Raw genomic sequence first — 18,030 nt, 5'->3', positions numbered from 1 at the left:
AGATACAGTGAGGAAAGATGATGTTGGCAACAGCCTATCGAGTGCTCATGTCCTATTCTACTCCTGCTGTTTTTGAGAGGTAGTGGGGTTCTGCTGGGCAGTTTGAAATTTTGTGAAATTTTCATCACCGTTTCCCTGATTTTTTTTCCAATTACAATTTGAAAATGTCCATTGAATTCGGGATCATTTCAGTCAGCTCGGCACAACTGTGACAAGTTTTTCCAGGAGCTGTAGTGTCCAGTGATATTCCTTAAAAACAACCCAATTGACTTAGACCCCATTCTGCATAGTCTGAGGTTTAACTGTGTATGTTCTGAATGGTCCCGGGGTCTTAAATGGTACTCCGCTTGGTACATAAAATGAAGCACATGCAGTAAAGCTTTTCAGGATCACTAACTGGGATGACCTCGGCATGGGTCACAATGCAGAGTGATATGCTGAGATTACAACAGCAAGGAGACTGTCATTTGTCCCGCTGTAGTCCTGTTACTGTAATTTGACTTGCATGACTGTAACTGGCTCAACAACTATAAATACAAAGGCTCCAATTCACATTCTCAGGAAAATATTGAAGGAAAAAAAACCCCAGTGCTAGTTCAAATCAAACCATTTCCAAAGTAAAATCATAAGGTTCCATTATCCTCTCCTTTACACTAGAGTGGCACAAATTGGCTTCATTCAGCTTAGCAGGGTTGTCTTGGCATCAGCAAAGGGAGACACTGGCATATGGTGTGTTCAAGTGCTGTTTGCGTATTTGTATTGATTGAACTGGCTCCAGACTTTGTTCATGACCATGTTTTCCCATGGCATTTTAAAGTCTCCTGACTCCACCACGTGGATGATCACTTCACTGCACCTCTCCCAGTAGCCAAGAGACACTGCCAGATCAATATGCAAAAGAGCAAAGAGGTGGGCACCAACCACAGTTGCCCCTGGCCACGTAGGAAGCTGAGATGAAGACCAGGTTGGATAAAACAAACCCTTGCCTCCCTCCACCGGTGTTTTCAAAATACTTTGAAACAAAACCTTTTGTTTCTGCCATGCACTGGACCCAGACTTTCCACAGCACTTTGAGACTGTTTTAATGGGATTTCTGGTCTTCAGCAGATTGGGTCTGGATGAGAAGGCCCACCACACCTCCTTTCTAAAGTGAGAAAAGACGAGCCCATCAACTTCCCTTCCAAAGGACTCCAAGGACCATGGGAGAGTTGTGACAAGGTAAAGCAGCGAGACTGTCACCCCAAAAAGGCATTTGAGGGTTTTAGGCCTTTTAGGTCACCATTTAGTGTCTCAGCAAATATATTACACTGGGAAGAGATTGTGTGGATAGGTTGGAAGTTTAATCCCTCCTCACCACTCTGTATGAAAGGTGTGTTGGGGAGAGACCCCTAGATATGGGGAGATAATTGGGTACGTATCTGAACTATATCAGGGTTCTGAAAGTTTGGACGAAATACCCAGTATCCTTATATCTGTGAACAACAGGGCAAGAGTGCAATTGTTTAGGGTGATCCATAAAAAGGAGCTAGAATGGCCCTTTGTTGTGAAGCATTCTCAAAAATAAGCCACACACCATGTAGTAAGACATGAAAAAAGACACTGCCAAATCCTGTGGAGTCTTTTCTCCAGATTCTTGGAACCATTCTTTTAGAAATTAAAGCTGAGATTTTTTTCAGCCACATAAGGGATTTGGATCTTGCATCAGCCTCAGCCTTTACTGATGTCAGCTGGCATTGTTTAAGCTAATTTACCCAAAATGCACATGGATTCTCACAGAATTCTTTAGTGAATTATTTGCCATTGTGGAGGAGTGTTAAACAAATGTGTTTTTCTAATGCCTTCTAGGCTTGTTCAGTCTGAGATGGATTAGACAATTGAATAGATCTTCTCCATCTAGGATCCTATGATATCTGGCAGCCCAGGCATGTAATTCCTACACATTTGTGGATATAGCAACTAGAATTGTAACACAATAACAACATTAGATCATGATATATTGTACTAGTAACTAAAGCCAGACAGCAATTTGTATGAGCAGAAAGACCAAGATGACTGACTAATAATAGAGGAAAAAATAATAATAGAGGGAAAAAAATGTCAACATTTATATAAAAGAATTTAGGTGCAATGTCATTACACTTCTGCCTATACATGTGATGCTAAACATAGAGGGAAACTGTGATTGTTTCAGTGACAAAGCAAGTGACCAAGGGCTTACAGGACAACATTATTGAAGAGGAAATTTTACGAATGGGGATGCCATTATAAAAGGTCCTGGCGCCTTTTAGAAAGCCTAGAGCAGTGTTTCTCAAAGTGTTCTGCGAGCTCACTTTGGGAAAGCCACTAGCAGGCCTGTGTCACTTTGTTTAAGAACATAAGAACGGGCCATACTGGGTCAGACCAAACATCCATCTAGCCCAGTATCCTGTCTGCTGACAGTGGCCAATGTCAGATGGCTCAGAGGGAGTGAACAGAAACAGGTAATCATCAAGTCATCCGTCTCCCATCATACATTTCCAGCCCCTGACAAACAGAGGTTAGGGACACCATTCCTACCCATGCAGGCTAATAGCCATTGATGGACCCAACCTCCATGAATTTATCTAGTTTTCTTGAACCCTGTTAAAGTCCTGGCCTTCACAACATCCTCTAGCAAGGAGTTCCATCGCTTGAGTGCAATGTGTGAAGAAAAACTTCCTTTTGTTTTAAACTTTCTACCTATTAATTTCATTTGGTGAACCTTACTACTTATGTTATGGAAACAAGTAAATAACCTTTCCTCCTTTGCTTTCTCCATACCTATCATGATTTTACAGACCTCTATCATATGCCCACTTAGTCTCCTCTTTCCTAAGCTGAAAAGTCCCAGTCTTTTTAATCTATCCTCACATGGCACGTGTTCCAACCCCCTAATCATTTTTGTTGCCCTTTTTCTTAACCTTTTCCAATGCCAATATATTTTTTAGATGTACTACATCTGTACGCAGTATTCAAGATGAGGATGTACCATTGATTTACATAGAGGCAATAAGATATTCTCTGTCGTATTCTCTATCCCTTTTTTAATGATTCCCGATTCTTTTTTGACTGCTACTGCACATGTGGGCTACGTCTACACTGGCACCCTTTCCCTGAAATGCTTAAAACGGAACAGTTTTTCCATTATAAGTATTTCCAGAAAAGCATGTCTACATTGGCAGGATGCCAATCATCATTTTTGCGATTGGGGCTTTTTGCGGAAAAGACTACTGTGCTGTCTACACTGGCCTTTTTCCGGAACAGTTTTTCCAGAAAAGGACTTTTGCCCGAACGGGAGCAGCATAGTTTTTCCGGAAAAACAATGACGATTTTACATTAGATCATCATTGCTTTTCCAGAAAAGCAAGCGGCCAGTGTAGACAGCTCGCAGCTTATTCTGGAAAAGCGACTGCTTTTCCAGAATAAGTGGCCCAGTGTAGACACAGCCTGAGTGGATGTCTTCAGAGAACTATCCACAATGGCTCCAAGATCTCTCTTGAGTGGTTATAGCTAAATTAGTCCCCAACTTTTTGTACATATAGTTGGGATTATTTTTTCCAATGTGCATTACTTTGCATTTATCAACATTAAAATTCATTTGTCATTTTGTTGCCCAATCACCTAGTTTTGTTAGATCCTTTTGAAGCTCTTCACAGTCTTCTGCTTTATTCTTAACTATCTTGAGCAGTTTAGAATCATCTGCAAATTTTGCCTCCGCACTGTTTGCCCCTTTCTCCAGATCATTTATAAATAGGTTAAATAGGATTGGTCCCAGGATGAGACCCTTGTTTGGGGACACCACTAGTTAACTCTCTCCAATCTGAAAACTGACCATTTATTCCTATCCTTTGTTTCCTATCTTTCAACCGGTTATCAACCCATGAGAAGGCCTTTCCTCTTATCCCATGGCAACTTACTTTACTTAAGAGCCTTTGGTGGGGGACCTTGTCAAAGGCTTTCTGGAAATCTAAATACACTATATTCACTGGATCCCCTTTGTTCACATGTTTGTTGATGCCCTCAAAGAACTCTAGTAGATTAGTAAGGCGTGATTTCTCTTTACAGAATCCATATTGACTTTTCCCCAACAAATTATGTTCATCCATGTGTCTGACAATTCTATTCTTAACTATGGTTTCAATTAATTTGTTTGGTACTGACATTGGACTTACCAGTCTGTAATTGCCAGGATCACCTCTAGCGCCCTTCTTAAATATTGGCATCACATTAGCTATCTGCCAGTCATTAAGTACAGATTTAAAGGATAGATTACAAACCACAGTTTACCTAAAGAGTCCCTCGCCATGTAGCCTTGCAGCTCTCATTGGCTCCAGTTCACTCTTTCCAGCCAAGGGGAGCCGTGGAAGTGGAGGGAGGGAGGGAGTTACTTAATTAGATTTGCTTTCTGAATCCAATTCTCAACATTGTATCAAAAGCAGCAATAGTGTAACTCCTCCCCCATAAATAGCTAATTCCTTTTTGTTCTTTGTCATCCCTCTATTTAAGCATTCAGCTCTACCCGGTTTTACTGCAATCCAATCTTACAACTAGAAATGGCTTTTAAAAAGTAATGAAATTATTTTCCCCAGTTTTTTTTAATTAAAATGTTGGGATTCTGATGAACCTTTTTTAAATTTCCAGTAGCTCTACTTGCAGTCGGCAAAACTGGGGCCTGCTCAGGACTTCGATGAATATTGGTGAAGGAAACTGCTTGGTGATGGACATGTAGTGGTTGAGTCTTAATTAGCTACCAATTGTGGGAGGGTGTGTTACAGAGCTGCTTGTCTTTGTTTATATGAAAGAGAGAGGGCTTGACCACATGCCATGTAAAATTCAATAGCAGTTTGAGACAGAAAAGGTACATTAAGGCTGGTCTCTCCACCATATTTGGACTCCAATATGCCTCCGTATAGGCAGAATGGAAATCAGACTGCTCTTGTTCAATGTGTCCATTATGACCTATATTTTCAAAAATTAGTGATTTGGAGTGCTCAACTTCAGACATCTTAGAGAGGCCTGATTTTTCAGAAAGTGTTGAGCATCTTTTGAAAATCAGAACTCACTCGTGTGTCTCAGAGTAGGCACCCAAAAATCAGTTATCCCTTTGGAAAATTTGAACTTTTGTTTTTTGCCTTCTGTCCTAGGCAATTCAATGATGTTGTGCAGTATGAAACAGCTGCTCTATTTCATGCCAGAGGTAGTTGAACCTGAGTGGTGAATCAAGTATTCCTGGGTATAGTTTGTAAAGAACTTTGCGATGAAGAAATACTTATTAGTGTAGTGGGGCAGCTGCCCCACTTCCTCAAGGAGAGGCTAAAGCAGGCTGGAGGAAGACTGTGCAGAGCCCAGCCAATCAGTAAGGGGCTTATAGGGAGCCAACCAGAAGGATGCTGGGGATGCCCATATATAAAGGGCAGCTCAGTAAAGCAAAGAGGAATCTCTTCCTGACTAGCAAGACAGAAGAGTTGACTCATGGGCTATGTCTAGACTACATGGCTCTGTCGACGGAGCCATGTAAAATAGTTTATTCAGCATAGGCAAAGAAGCAGGGATTTAAATAATCCCCGCTTCATTAAAATAAAAATAGCTGCCGCGCTGTGCTGATGATCAGCTGAAATGAGGTTTACCGAAGTGGTCTTCCCTTGTTGACCACAGTGGTCTTCCCTTGTTGACTCTGTGCTAACAAACTGAGCTAATTCCCAGACTGACCAACAGGAGGTGCCATAGCAGCGAGTCCAACCAGCTACTATTAGTAATTACAATGGAAAGAAAAAAAACCTGGGGAAGTGAATGGGTACAAAGCTGCATTGAAGCTAATGGGGTGAGACCCAGAGCAGATTGTACTTCAGAAGCCTTTGGCTCAGCACAGGGGTGCTGGTAATGGTTCCCATAACCATTTCATCCTCAAGAGCACCTCCTTCTCTTTAATGCACTGAATCCTCTCCACCTTCAGGTAAGTGATTAAACTTTCTTGCAAGCTCAGCACATTTTTCCCATTTCTTAGTGTGATGAGTAGACATTTACCTAGATCCTAGATAAATGGATAAATGAGTAGACATTTACCTAGATCCACTTTAAAAAACAACAACACAAAAACCTTGAATTTTTAGCCACAGCAGCGATGGCACCAGTATGTTTCAGCCTTATAGCTCCTGCTGTTTAACCAAAATATCCCTCCTGGATTGCCTCACGCATCACTGAACGTGCATTACTGAGCTGAACAAACCACCTGTAAAAGCTGGGCTCCCTAGTGTGCGGGGGAAAAGGCACTGAGTGAAGCTAATTAAACCCAGGGGGACTGAATCAGCCTCATGGTTGCTGCTCTATGGGGACACTCCATGTTTCAGAACAAGCGCAAGCCTGGAACGGATGAGGAAGCAGTACAAAGGGCATTCAACAGCGCTTGAGGGCTTGATTAAAGTAGCAGCAGGGGCTTGTCTACAAAGTTAGTGCACAGCAAGGTGGAGAGTAAATCTGCTGCACACCAGCCTGCCTTGCATTCACTGGCTTCATGGGCCCTGTGCTCCTGCTAGTGCACTGTGACCTACTCTTGCTTGCTACAGCGTCAGAGGAAGTAATGGATCTTCAAAAGCTTACAGGCTAAGCAACCGTAAGCCATTTACCTTGGGAGGAAAAATAGCTCTCCACTGAAGAAACAAGGCAAATTGCTTGTCTCCCCTCCCTTAGATCATAACCAGCTGTTCATCTAAGCAACTGGCTCCAGGCAGATTCTTGCCTCTTGCCAGCCACACTGACTCTGCATTGGGCAAGGGAAGAAGAAATCTGCTGTTAGCTAATAATAATATACCTATAAAGTGTTGGCACATAGCTGTATCCTTCCACTGCTGCCTTATGCAGAGAGTGCTTGCGATGGGGCAGCACCCGCGCCCCACACAAACCCGGTGCCATCCCCCGCGTGTTGGGGAGAAGCAGCGATCCTGCGCTGGTTCCGGCCCTGCCTGGTTTGCTCCGCCACGGGCAGGGGAGGGCACCGGGATGCGGCTGGCAGGGACGGTCCAAGCATCCCTGGTCTCGGTGGGGCAGGGAAGCCACGGAGCCGGCAAATCGCCGTAGCACAGGGCGGCGCACGCACACCCTCGGCAGGGGCGGAGCCAGCGAAGGGTGGGGGATGTCGGGAGGAGCTGAGGAGGTCCCCGCCCGACGCACGAGCCGTAGCAGCAGCGGGACACTTAAATGAGGCGCCGCTGCCAGTAACAAGAGGGGGAGAGAGAGAGAGACCGAGGCAGAGAGCCCAGGAGAGCTGACCAGCATGGAGGCACGGACCCCGAGGAGCGGAGCGTAGCGTGGCAGAGCCGGAGGAGGATAACCGCCGGGAGGCCTGGCGGAGGCATCATGAGCTGTCCTTAAGGAGATCCCCGGACAAGGCCATCGCAGCGACTCGGCAGGGGAGGTAGGAAGCGACCCAGGGCAGGGTATTGGACCCAGAGGGTTGGTGTGTTGCAGGGTGGAGTTTTCCCCCCACCAACCAGAACGGGGGCACCGAGCCCCAGTCCTTAGGGCCCTGGGTCGGGGCTTGGAGCGAGGGTAGGCCCAAGCCCCCCTACCTCTCCTCGCCCGCCCGGTGCCACACAGGAGTGGGACACTTTAAATGGACCAACCCTGCTGAACTTGGGGCAGGGGGGGTGATAGGGAGCACAGTAGTCGGGGTTGCATGGGTGCTGGAGGGCTAGCGGGGCGGGGCCTGCATGCCCCCAGGGGGGCTCAGGCCTCGCCCCCCTCAACACTGCTATAATCCATTACAATATAGGAAAATGAGAGTACGTCTAGACTACAGATACTGTCGGCAAAGCTTCTGGCGACAAAGAGGGGCTAGACTACGTCCAGTTCTGTCGACAAAGCAAGCCGCTTTGTCAACGTGACAGTGTAGACGCAAAGGACAGTGTAGATGCAATTACGTCTTCTGTCGACAGAACTCTGTCGACAAACGGCGTTATTCCTCATAGAATGAGGTTTACAGCCTTCGACAAAACTGCTGAGTTCTGTCAACGTTATGTCGACAGAACTCAGCGGCACTGCAGATGCAGGTATAAACCCTGTAGTCTAGACATACCCTGAGGAGCAATCTAGGTTAGCAAGTGGGCCGCCGGAGTGGCCCTCATTCATTTCAATGGGCTGCAAGATTGTTGTAACCAAGGTGGTCTCTCGGGGTAAGGTAGCTTTACAAACTGCCCTGACGTCCCTAGAATTTGCGAGGTGTCCCAAATGAACTGTAGCGGCACTTTGACTGGATGCAGAGGGAGCACACGGCTCTCTCAATCACTATTGTGTGCAATCAGCATGCACCTCACCTCACATGCCCTTGCTTTACGTGTGTGTCACTTTGGTAACACTGGTAGGAAAATAACTACGCAGATGAAAACCAGCAGAATCTGGTAACCTGTGCCTAGGGCACACATAGAACCCCAATGTGCCCCAGTTTGCCCACCATTGCTTCAGGCTTTTTTTTTTTTTGGCTTTAGGAATATGTTAAATGTGACAAAAGATCAAAATATATCAGCAAAGTTGAAACGGTTGGATCAATTATTTAGCATTGAGGGTTTTATCCCCCAAAGCCAGACCCTAGAGGTACAAGTATTTAGGCCTCAAATTAACTTGATTCCAAAAGACGCAGCATTTAAGTGAGATCCACTGGTTTATTGGAAAGGTAGATGGTGCGATAGGGAGTTTTGGCAATGCAAAAATAGTTCCAGCTCAAGTATAAGAGGAGAGAGATGGTTTATTGATGCTGTACCAGCAGAATTCTTGCACATGTGTTTACACAGACTTACATCGCCATCGCTGCAAGCTAATGCTCTGAAGTTTCAGATGTGGAGAGGCAAAGGGCTGTTTGCTACTTATTTAGGATTCTGGCAACTGGAACAAGTTGCTGTGCTTCTTGCAAGAGTGTCAATAAAAAGGGGGCAATTTTTTTAAGGAGGTTGCAGCTGTACAACTTCATTTGTAATTATATTTATCCCAGTTCAAGTGAAAACAAAGAATCTCCACTTCAAACTGCAAAGCCAATAGCTCACTGCAAGAGTTAATCCAAAACTAGCAAAATATGGATGGGGTAATTTGTTCTGATTTATGCCTCTTCCTTATTGCTCAAATAACCTTCCTCTTTTCAGTTTCTGGAGTGAGCCCAGGAGCACAGAAACTCTTATCCATTAGAACTTGGATTTATTCCATGGAGAGAAACCATTGGGTCATTTTACTCACACTATAGTAAGTATCCATGGCCTTCTTGTTTGAATAATGGGAAAAGGAAGATTTTACTGACAGATGTTTGTGGGGCACTGAGTGCATTAACTTTTTTTTTTTTTTTTGGATAATGCACAACGATGATGAAGAATAGAAGAGAGTGGTTCAGTATGAACACACACCTCAGTCCAAACTGGATCTGGTCAAATGAAAGCATAGCCCAACCACTCTGCAGCATCTAGGGTGCAGGCAATGCTGTCTAACTCAGATGCCAAGTCATCCATTTAGGAAAAAAGCATCCATCGCTTATGGAAGCAGGTTTGCTGCCTGAAGCTGAATTTTTAAAGCAGCAAACTCTTCTTAACACTGGTGCATAAACAAAGGGCATTTGTCTAAAGGAAGCAGCTGCACACTTTTATCACAGTGAAGTTCCCACAGGAAAAGTCAATGTGAGCAGCACTGAGGCAGAGAATCACAGTTTCCAAATTCAAGGGCAACATTTCATTTAAGAACAACCTCAGAGGCCTTGCACTTTCCAAACAGTGATTGTTTCTTCTGAAGTTCAGCCTGTGGCACAAGTTCTGCTAATGCACTGGAGTTTTACATGAAAACCATACCAGCTGGCATCCATGTCACCAGTGTTTTTGTTGTGTCACCATCCTGACCATTTTCAACGCCATGTCCCCTTGATCAGCTGGTACCTGCCATAGGGAAAGAGTGTGTTAATTGCTCTGCAGAAGCAGATTGCTCTAGATGTTTCATAGTCACACATACTTAGTTTGCTGTCTAGGACCGCCTTCCAACCTGCTCCATGATATTAGTGCATTATGCAAAGTACTCTTGAATGATAATTGCAATCCGGTAAAAAGGGGGAAACAGAGACAACATTCCCAAGGTCAAATAGCAATCTGTCAGAGCCAGGAAGAGAAAACAGGCCTCCTAACTCCCAGTCTTATGCCTTAAACAGAAGCCAATCTTCCTTCCAAGCAGTAAGAGCTGACAACATTAGAGGCAAATTCTAGGTGCCTCCAGCAGATATTCAGCTATGTGAATGCCCCAGCCTAGATGCAAGCTTAGGCTATTGTTCTAGGACAGTGGTTCTCAAAGTGTGGTCCAAGGACCTCTAGTAGTGCACCACCATCTTGCAGGTGGGTTGTGGGCTTGAAGCTCATCACCCCCCACCCCACCCCATCCAACCCCACCCCCTCCTGTTGGGGGGAGCCCATGCTGGTGGTCCAGCCCCACACTCCCCCCACCCCTGCAAACCTAAAGAGCCAGCACTGGCTCCCTGCTGCAGGGAGGGAGGGAGCCTTATGGGCCAGGGCCAGCTTGCCCGGGGGAGGAAGCAATGCCATGTGCTGCCGCTCCTCCTCCCTCCAGCTGAAGGAACTCACCTAGAGGCTTTCCCTGCTGTTCCCATTGGCTGGCATCCCGGCCAATGGGAGTAGCACGGGGTGATGCCTGGGGGTATGGGGCCAGGGTGGTGCCCCCCTTATCATACCCTGTACCCCCATTGCACTTTCACACACACACACCCTCCCACCAAGACCCTCCACCCACCCCCTGCTTCTGCATCCTCCCTTCTGACCGCACCCCCACCCTCAGCCCACTCCTGCACCTTCCCTGCCACTCAGATCTTGCACTTCCACTACCTTCTACACCCACCTTGTCATCATAGGTGGCTGGCTGGTGGTCCACAAAGATTTACATTGAGCAGGTTTTGAGAACTACTGTTCTAGGACTAGTGAAATTAAATGATGCAGTTTGGTGTTTGTTTTGTATCAAGGTTGCTGGCAGGAAGACACAAAGCCTAATTCTGATCTCATGCTAATTTTACTCCAGTGGGAGTAGCTTTACTGAAGATTACAGACATACTCCCGTTTAAAAACAAATGCCAGTGAAAGTATAATCAACTCTTCAGTCCCTTCCTTCTGCATTTTAGTACTCCTACTGGTAACATTTCTGGAGGGGCATTAAGGGAGAAGGTGTATGGCTACGTCTACACTGGCATGATTTTCTGAAAATGCTTTTAATGGAAAAGTTTTCCGTTAAAAGCATTTTTGGAAAAGCACGTCTAGATTGGCAGGATGCTTTTCCGCAAAAGCACTTTTTGCGGAAAAGCGTCCGTGGCCAATCTAGACGCGGTTTTCCGCAAAAAAGCCCCGATCGCCATTTTCACGGAAAACACTACTGTGCTGTCTACGCTGGCCCTTTTGCGCAAAAGTCTTTCGGAAAAAGACTTTTGCCCGAATGGGAGCAGCATAGTATTTCCACAAGATCACTGACGGTCTTACATGAGATTGTCAGTGTTCATGCGGAAATTCAAGCGGCCAGTGTAGACAGCTTGCAAGTTTTTCCGCAAAATCAAATGATTTTGCGGAAAAACTTGCCAGTCTAGACACAGCCTATATGTATTAAGGCTTTTCTGATAAGAAGAGAAAGAAATGGTGCAGCTATCAGCACATGAGGCTGGTGGTCACAAATATACAATTAAGACCTAAAAGCATCTAGTTATGGGAAATTCCACTGCAAGGCCAAGAAACAGAAGTGAATGAAGTAGCTATGTTCTGAAACTGTTTCCTGTTTCAGAAATGTGGGAAGCTGCTAAATACAGTTGGGTGGTCTTCCCTTAAGCAAGCTTCAATATGTGGGTTGAATTGGATTGTTGTATTTTGGAGTCTGCAAGGAAAGTGCAGTTAAGATTTACCCTCTGCCTATGGTTCTGGATTGTTGAATAGTACATAAAGATTCCATTTTCTTAATACAGTAGAAACATCCATTCTTCATAACGCAATGTAGATGGGTGAAATGCAGATTACTGCTCATTGCGTAAACAATTCAGAGAGACAAGATTCAATAAGGATCTGATTTTTCCATTACCTTGTTCAATGGTCAATTAAACCCCAGCAAAGTATTCAGTGTAAAATGCTACCATACCAGAAAGGTAGCATTTTACAATCTGTGCTCTACATAATGCATAGTCCTTTACACTAATAAAGAGAAATGGAGAATTAGTTCCATTAAGTCTCGTCAGGGGTATTATTCAAAGTCTGATTGTAAGCCAGATCTCCAATCCAGGAAGTTAATTAACCTTAAGAACATACACAAAAGGCCATATTGGCTCAGACCAAAGGTCCATCTAGCCCAGTATTCTGCCTTCCAACAGTGACAAATGCCAGATGCCCCAGAGGGAATGATTATTACCTGTTCTCTTCAAGTGATCGTCGCCTCTTGCCCATTCCCAGCTCCTGACAAGAGAGGCTAGGGACACCATTCCTGTTCATACTGGCTAATAGCCATTGATGGATCTGTCCTCCATGAACTTATCTAAATCTTTTTTGAACCCTGTTAAAAACCTGGCCTTCACAACAACCCTTAGCAAGGAGTTCCACAGGTTGACTGTGTGTTGTTTTAAACCTTTTGTTTGTTTTAAACCTGCTATTAATTTTATTTGGTGACCCCTAGTTATGGGAGCAAGTAAACAATGTTTCCTTATTTTCTTTCTCCACAACAGCCATGATTTTGTAGACCTCTATCATATCACTTACTAGTACCCTTACATAAGAACTAGGAGTCACCAAATGAAATTAATAGGCAGTATGTTTAAAACAAACAAGAGGAAGTACTTCTCCATGCAACACACTGTGGAACTCCTTGCGATAGGATGTGGTGAAGGACAGGTCTTTAAGAGGGTTTAAAAAAAGAGCTAGATAAATTCATGGAGGATAGGTCCATCAATGGCTATTAGACATGATGGTTAAGAATAGTGTCCCGAGCCTGTTGTCAGAAACTGGGAATGAGCAACAGGGGAGGGATCACTTGATTATTACCTGTTCTGTTCATTCCTTCTGGGGCATCTGGCATTTGTCACTGTCAGAAAACAGCATACTTGGTTAGATGGACTTTTGGTCTAGTGCAGTACGGCTGTTCTTATCAACATCCTGGTCAGGTGGTCAGTAATATACCCCTACTGTTATATTCATATTATTAGAGCACAGAATTACTATCCAGAAAGAGTCTATAGAACATTTTGGTTCATTTAAGATTTTCACTTCATTTGATTTTATGCTTTCTTTCACATCGTATCAGTCCCCCAACAGCATGACTTATTCTGTCCTTCCGATCTATTTGGTACCCTGGTATTACTGTGTCCCATTGATTAGCCTCATTCCACCAAATTTCTGTGATGCCTATTATATCAATATCCTCCTTTAATACATGGTCCTCTAGTTCGCGCATATTATTTTTTAGATTTCTAGGGTTTGTAGATACATATTGAACCTCTCTACTCTAGCACTTGCTGGTCCAGCAACATCCGTGGTCCAGCATGATTTTATTTAGCTGGATGTCCACTTATCATAGGTGTGGCCAAGTTTCCCGTGGTCCATTAAGTTTGTTACACTCCCCAGTCCTGGCTCTCAGTGTTCTGTGCTATTATTTAGCTCTAATTTACCCCAGGAAGCAGGGGAAGTGTTGGTAATGCTGCTAGGCAATATTGACCTCCCATTGTCCAGCAAATTCTCTGGTTTGGCACTGGTCAGGTCCCAAGGGCGCTGAACTACAGAGGTTCAACCTGTAAGCAGTTTAAAAACTTGTCACTACTTAGCTGTCTGTCATTACCTGATGTCATTAAATGTGACTCTTTCATTTGACTGCTTCTCACCTGATACATTTTATCATCTTCATCCTCTCCTCTTTACTAGGACATAGAGAATCTCTAAGGCCATGTCTACACTAGTATGTATCTGTCCAATCCATGTGCCCCCCAGCACCTGTCAGCTTCCCCCCAGCCCTTAGTTTAAAAACTGCTCTGCAACCTTTAAGTACCAGAAATCTGGTTCCATTTTGGTTTAGGTGGAACCTATCCTTCTTTTATAGGCTCCCACTTTCCCCAAAGTTTCCCCAGTTCCTAATAAATCTAAACCTCCTCCTCCTTACATTATCACCTCATTCACACATTGAGAACCTGCCATTCTGCCTGTCTACCTGGTCCTGTGTATGGAAGCATTTCAGAGCATGCTATCATTAAAGTTCTGAATTTCAGTCTCTTTCCTAGCAGTCTAAATTTTGCCTCCAGGACCTCTCTCCTATCCCTCCCTTTGTCATTAGTACCTACATGTACCATGACCACTAGCTCCTCCCCAGCACTACACCTGACACATATTGATAGACTTTAGAGATCTGTAACCTTCGCACCAGGCAGACAAAGCACCATGCGGTTCTCCCGGTCATCACAAACCCAGCTGTCTGTTTCTAATGACTGAATCCCCTAAATACTTAAACCTGTCTTTTCCTAAAACTGGAGTTCCCTCCTCTGGAGAGGTATCCTCAGTGCGAGAGGATACCACAACATCATGTGGAAGGAGGGTTCCATCTTTGGGATCATTTCCCTCTGCTCCAGTTGGATGTTCTGGAAGAGACCCTAAAAGGCCATCAAGTCCAGCCCCCTGCCAAAGGCAGGACCAATCCCAATTAAATCAACCCAGCCAGGGCTTTGTCAAGCTGGGACATAAACACCTCTAGGGATGGAGACTCCGCTACTTCCCTAAGTAACCCATTCCAGTGCTTCACCACCCTCCTAGTGAAATAGTTTTTCCTAATATCCAACCTTGACCTCTCCCACCGCAACTTGAGACCATTGTTCCTTGTTCTGCCATCCATCACTACTGTGAACAGCCTTTCTCCAGCCTCTTTGGAATCTCCCTTCAGGAAGTTGAAGGCTGCTATCAAATCCCCCCTCACTCTTTTCTTCTGCAGACTCAACAGACCCAACTCCCTCAGCCTCTCCTCGTAGGAAAATGTGGGAAAGCATTTAGCCATTTTATGCAGGCAAAGCAGGCAGATACAACTTGACAGATATTAGGTTTCTTTTCAGCAAATGTGCTATTTACCATGTGCCCAGCCTTGAGAATCCAGTAGAAAGCCAAGTTCTCATAGGACTTATAGAAAGCAGCTGTCTCAGTGGATTCTGGAGATACATATAGAGCCTTCCACCTCTGTTGGCTGAACTGCTTCAGTTTAGGCCATTTCAGTTTCCGAACCCATGCCTCCTGGCCTAAATTAGGGATAAAAGAATTATGTTTTATTATTATTTATAGTAAGGCAGCATCTCAAGGTCCCAAAAGAAATCAGGTGTCCCATTATTCTAGACACTATATGAACAAATATAAAGTGAGTATAGACAGTCACAAATTTGTGAATGTTCAGTAATTGTTTTTGTAACCAAAGAAGTTTTAATGAAATTTTTCAAAAGGATTTTCTTCACCAGGTGGCCAAAGTTTGGTGGAAATTCCAGAAGATGATCCAAAGGTTTTGATCAATTCTAAAAGTCGCAGACAGTCTGGCTCTGAGGGGCTCACAAGCTAGTAGACAAGACATACCAATGGCAAGAGGGAAAGAGACACAGAGTGAAGCAGCCTGTACTTGGTTACCTAGCAGGTTAATGGCACAGCTGGACACAAAACCCAAATCTCTTGAATGCCAGACCAGTGCCCTGCTCGTTGGACTACACTGCCTCTCCAGGGCACAAGCTTCACTCTTCAGATCACCTTGTGTCGGTATTCCAGCAATATTCAGATTCAAGCAAAAACGCAATGTGGAAAGGGAGATCTGGGAGAACTGGCAGCATTTGCGACTCCAACACATTTTCATTCCCTTTCCTGTACACCATCCTGAAGCTCTCCCTTCCTACACAGAACCTAATGAGGGATACCCTGGCAGGAAGGAACTCAAACAACCAAACTCAAAGTCTGGTAGCACTTTTATAGACTAACAAAACATATAGATGGTATCATGAGCTTTCATGGGCACAGCCCACTTTCTCAGATGACCGGAGTTATGAGTTTAAGACATCCAGACCCAAAATAAATAGGGGAGAAGGGGGGAGGAAACAAGAAGCAGAGGGACCACTGTTAGGTAGTTCCCACTACCATATACGCTTTGGCAAAATAAGCCTCGTTCTGGCTCTGAGCGTAAATATAAACACCACTCCCGCAAGTTGCTGGACTCACTAACTATCCTCAAGGTTGTAGGAACTAAGGCTGTTCAGCCTTTTGCAGGATCAAGTTGACAGTTTCCAACACAAGCACTCAGAGGCCACTTCACAGATTGGAAACAGCCATGACGAGGGCCCTTGATTTGCTGTTTGTTAGTCATTTAGCCAAGAGACTCAGAAAAGCCAACATTTGTTTCAAGAGCAAGCTAGGGAACATAAATATTGAGACAGCAAACAGTGAGGCCAGTTCCAACACACATTAAAAAAGCTATTGTTTTTAAAACCACTACTCTGTTACCCAATTATGCTGGAAAAGTGCAGTTTGATTCCCCTCCCCCGTCAAAATTAGCAGTTTGTGGCAATCCAAAGTGTCTTACCAGTTTTCCCATCCTAAATAAGATCTATGTACAGAATTATTGATTGCTGGGCTGTCCAGCAAAAGGAATGGAAAAGGAAATATTTTGTGCCATATTTTCTTAGCTGTTAGGAGCGGAGACATTCCAGTAATAAAATTCCATACGACAGGAGAATTTTTGTCCAGCTCAGTACAGGAGACTTCACACAGGAGAAAAAGGAAACAGAATGAAGACTGACGGATTTGCTACAGAGTGTGATGTTGCAGTGATCCACATTAGGTATCCCAAGTGCAAAGTCACAGAGACAAGTCAAAACTTTTGAGCAACTGCCAATATACACATTGAGCAAGCATGTGCTTTTGGATGGGTGTACATGTCCTGTAACACCACCCGCTCCAGACTAATCATTAGGCTCACTCATTGTGTCACTTCTGATGGTTTCTGTTGTGGTAATACCGAGGCTTTGTCTACACTGAAGGGTTTTTGCGCAAGAAGCTTTTTGCAGAAGAGATCTTCCGCCACCACTTCCTGTGCAAAAGCGCGTCTACACCACAAAAGCACATTGCAAAAGCAATGTGCTTTTGCATAAGAGAGCTTCCACACTTCATGAATGCTCTTGCGCAAGAAAACCCTGATGGCCAATTGCAGAACTGCAAATTTGTGTACCTTTTTCTGCTTTTTTTCAAAAGAGGCTCTTCCGAAATTTGGCCCGTCTACACAGGGCTAAATTTTGGAAAAACCTCATCTTTCAGAACATCCCTTATTCCTAATACTGTGAGGAATACAGGGATGCTGAAATAATAGGTCTTCTTTTTTGGAAACTGTTCCGAAAAAGCAGATGCGTTCCTTGAATGCGGCATAGATTTTCCGGGATACCTCCGGTATCGCAGAAAAGCTCTGTGGTGTAGACATAGCCAGAGAATCAGAGCATCAGACCAGAAAGATAACTCAATTATTCATGCTTTGGGAAATGAGGGAATTTTTATTTGTGCTTTAAAATACCTAGCATGTAGTAAAAACAGCTAACAATAAAATACGCATCACAGGTTATACTGGTGACCTAGAAAGACATAAAGAGAAGACACAGAAGTAAATCAAATCCCCAATAATGGCCAGTGTCAGAGAGCAACAAAAACAGGATCTACCTCTGTTGTTGGCTTCATCACAGGAGTAGCAAGGTTTGTATTGCTGCTCTTGGCAGACTATAGTACATTGACATAGTTAGGAATTATGTCATACTATGTAATTCAAGAAGCTGGAGGTAAATAAGGAGATCAAATTCTTAGCGTGGAATGTATCTCCCAGCCCCTGTGATCGGAGGCCTAGCCCAGCATTTCCCTTAAACTTATTTTCTACTTCCGAATGCTGTTGCAAAGCAAGTTTCCAACAGTGAATCTTATTCCTCATGGATCGATGGTTAGCAGTGTCCTCAAGACTGAAGGTCAGATTCTGAGCCGCACA

General features: G+C 44.2%; 1 protein-coding gene across 1 annotated transcript in view; it reads right to left on the bottom strand.

Annotated features, from left to right (window-relative positions):
- Positions 1-8,737: 8,737 nt before the first annotated feature.
- The window catches only part of SCPEP1 (serine carboxypeptidase 1), a 29,963-nt gene continuing 20,670 nt past the window's right edge, over positions 8,738-18,030 (bottom strand). The window contains exons 12-13 of the mRNA XM_075903841.1: positions 15,111-15,274; positions 8,738-9,920 (exon numbers count right to left, since the gene is read on the bottom strand). Coding sequence (XP_075759956.1) covers positions 9,852-9,920; positions 15,111-15,274 — 233 coding nt within the window. The 3' untranslated portion in view covers positions 8,738-9,851. The remainder of the gene's footprint in view (positions 9,921-15,110; positions 15,275-18,030) is intronic.

This window comes from Pelodiscus sinensis, chromosome 20, assembly GCF_049634645.1.
Source record: "Pelodiscus sinensis isolate JC-2024 chromosome 20, ASM4963464v1, whole genome shotgun sequence".
Taxonomy (NCBI): Eukaryota; Metazoa; Chordata; order Testudines; family Trionychidae; genus Pelodiscus; species Pelodiscus sinensis.
The sequence above is the reverse complement of the archived record's forward strand: the minus strand, read 5'-3'. Positions and strand labels throughout refer to the sequence as shown.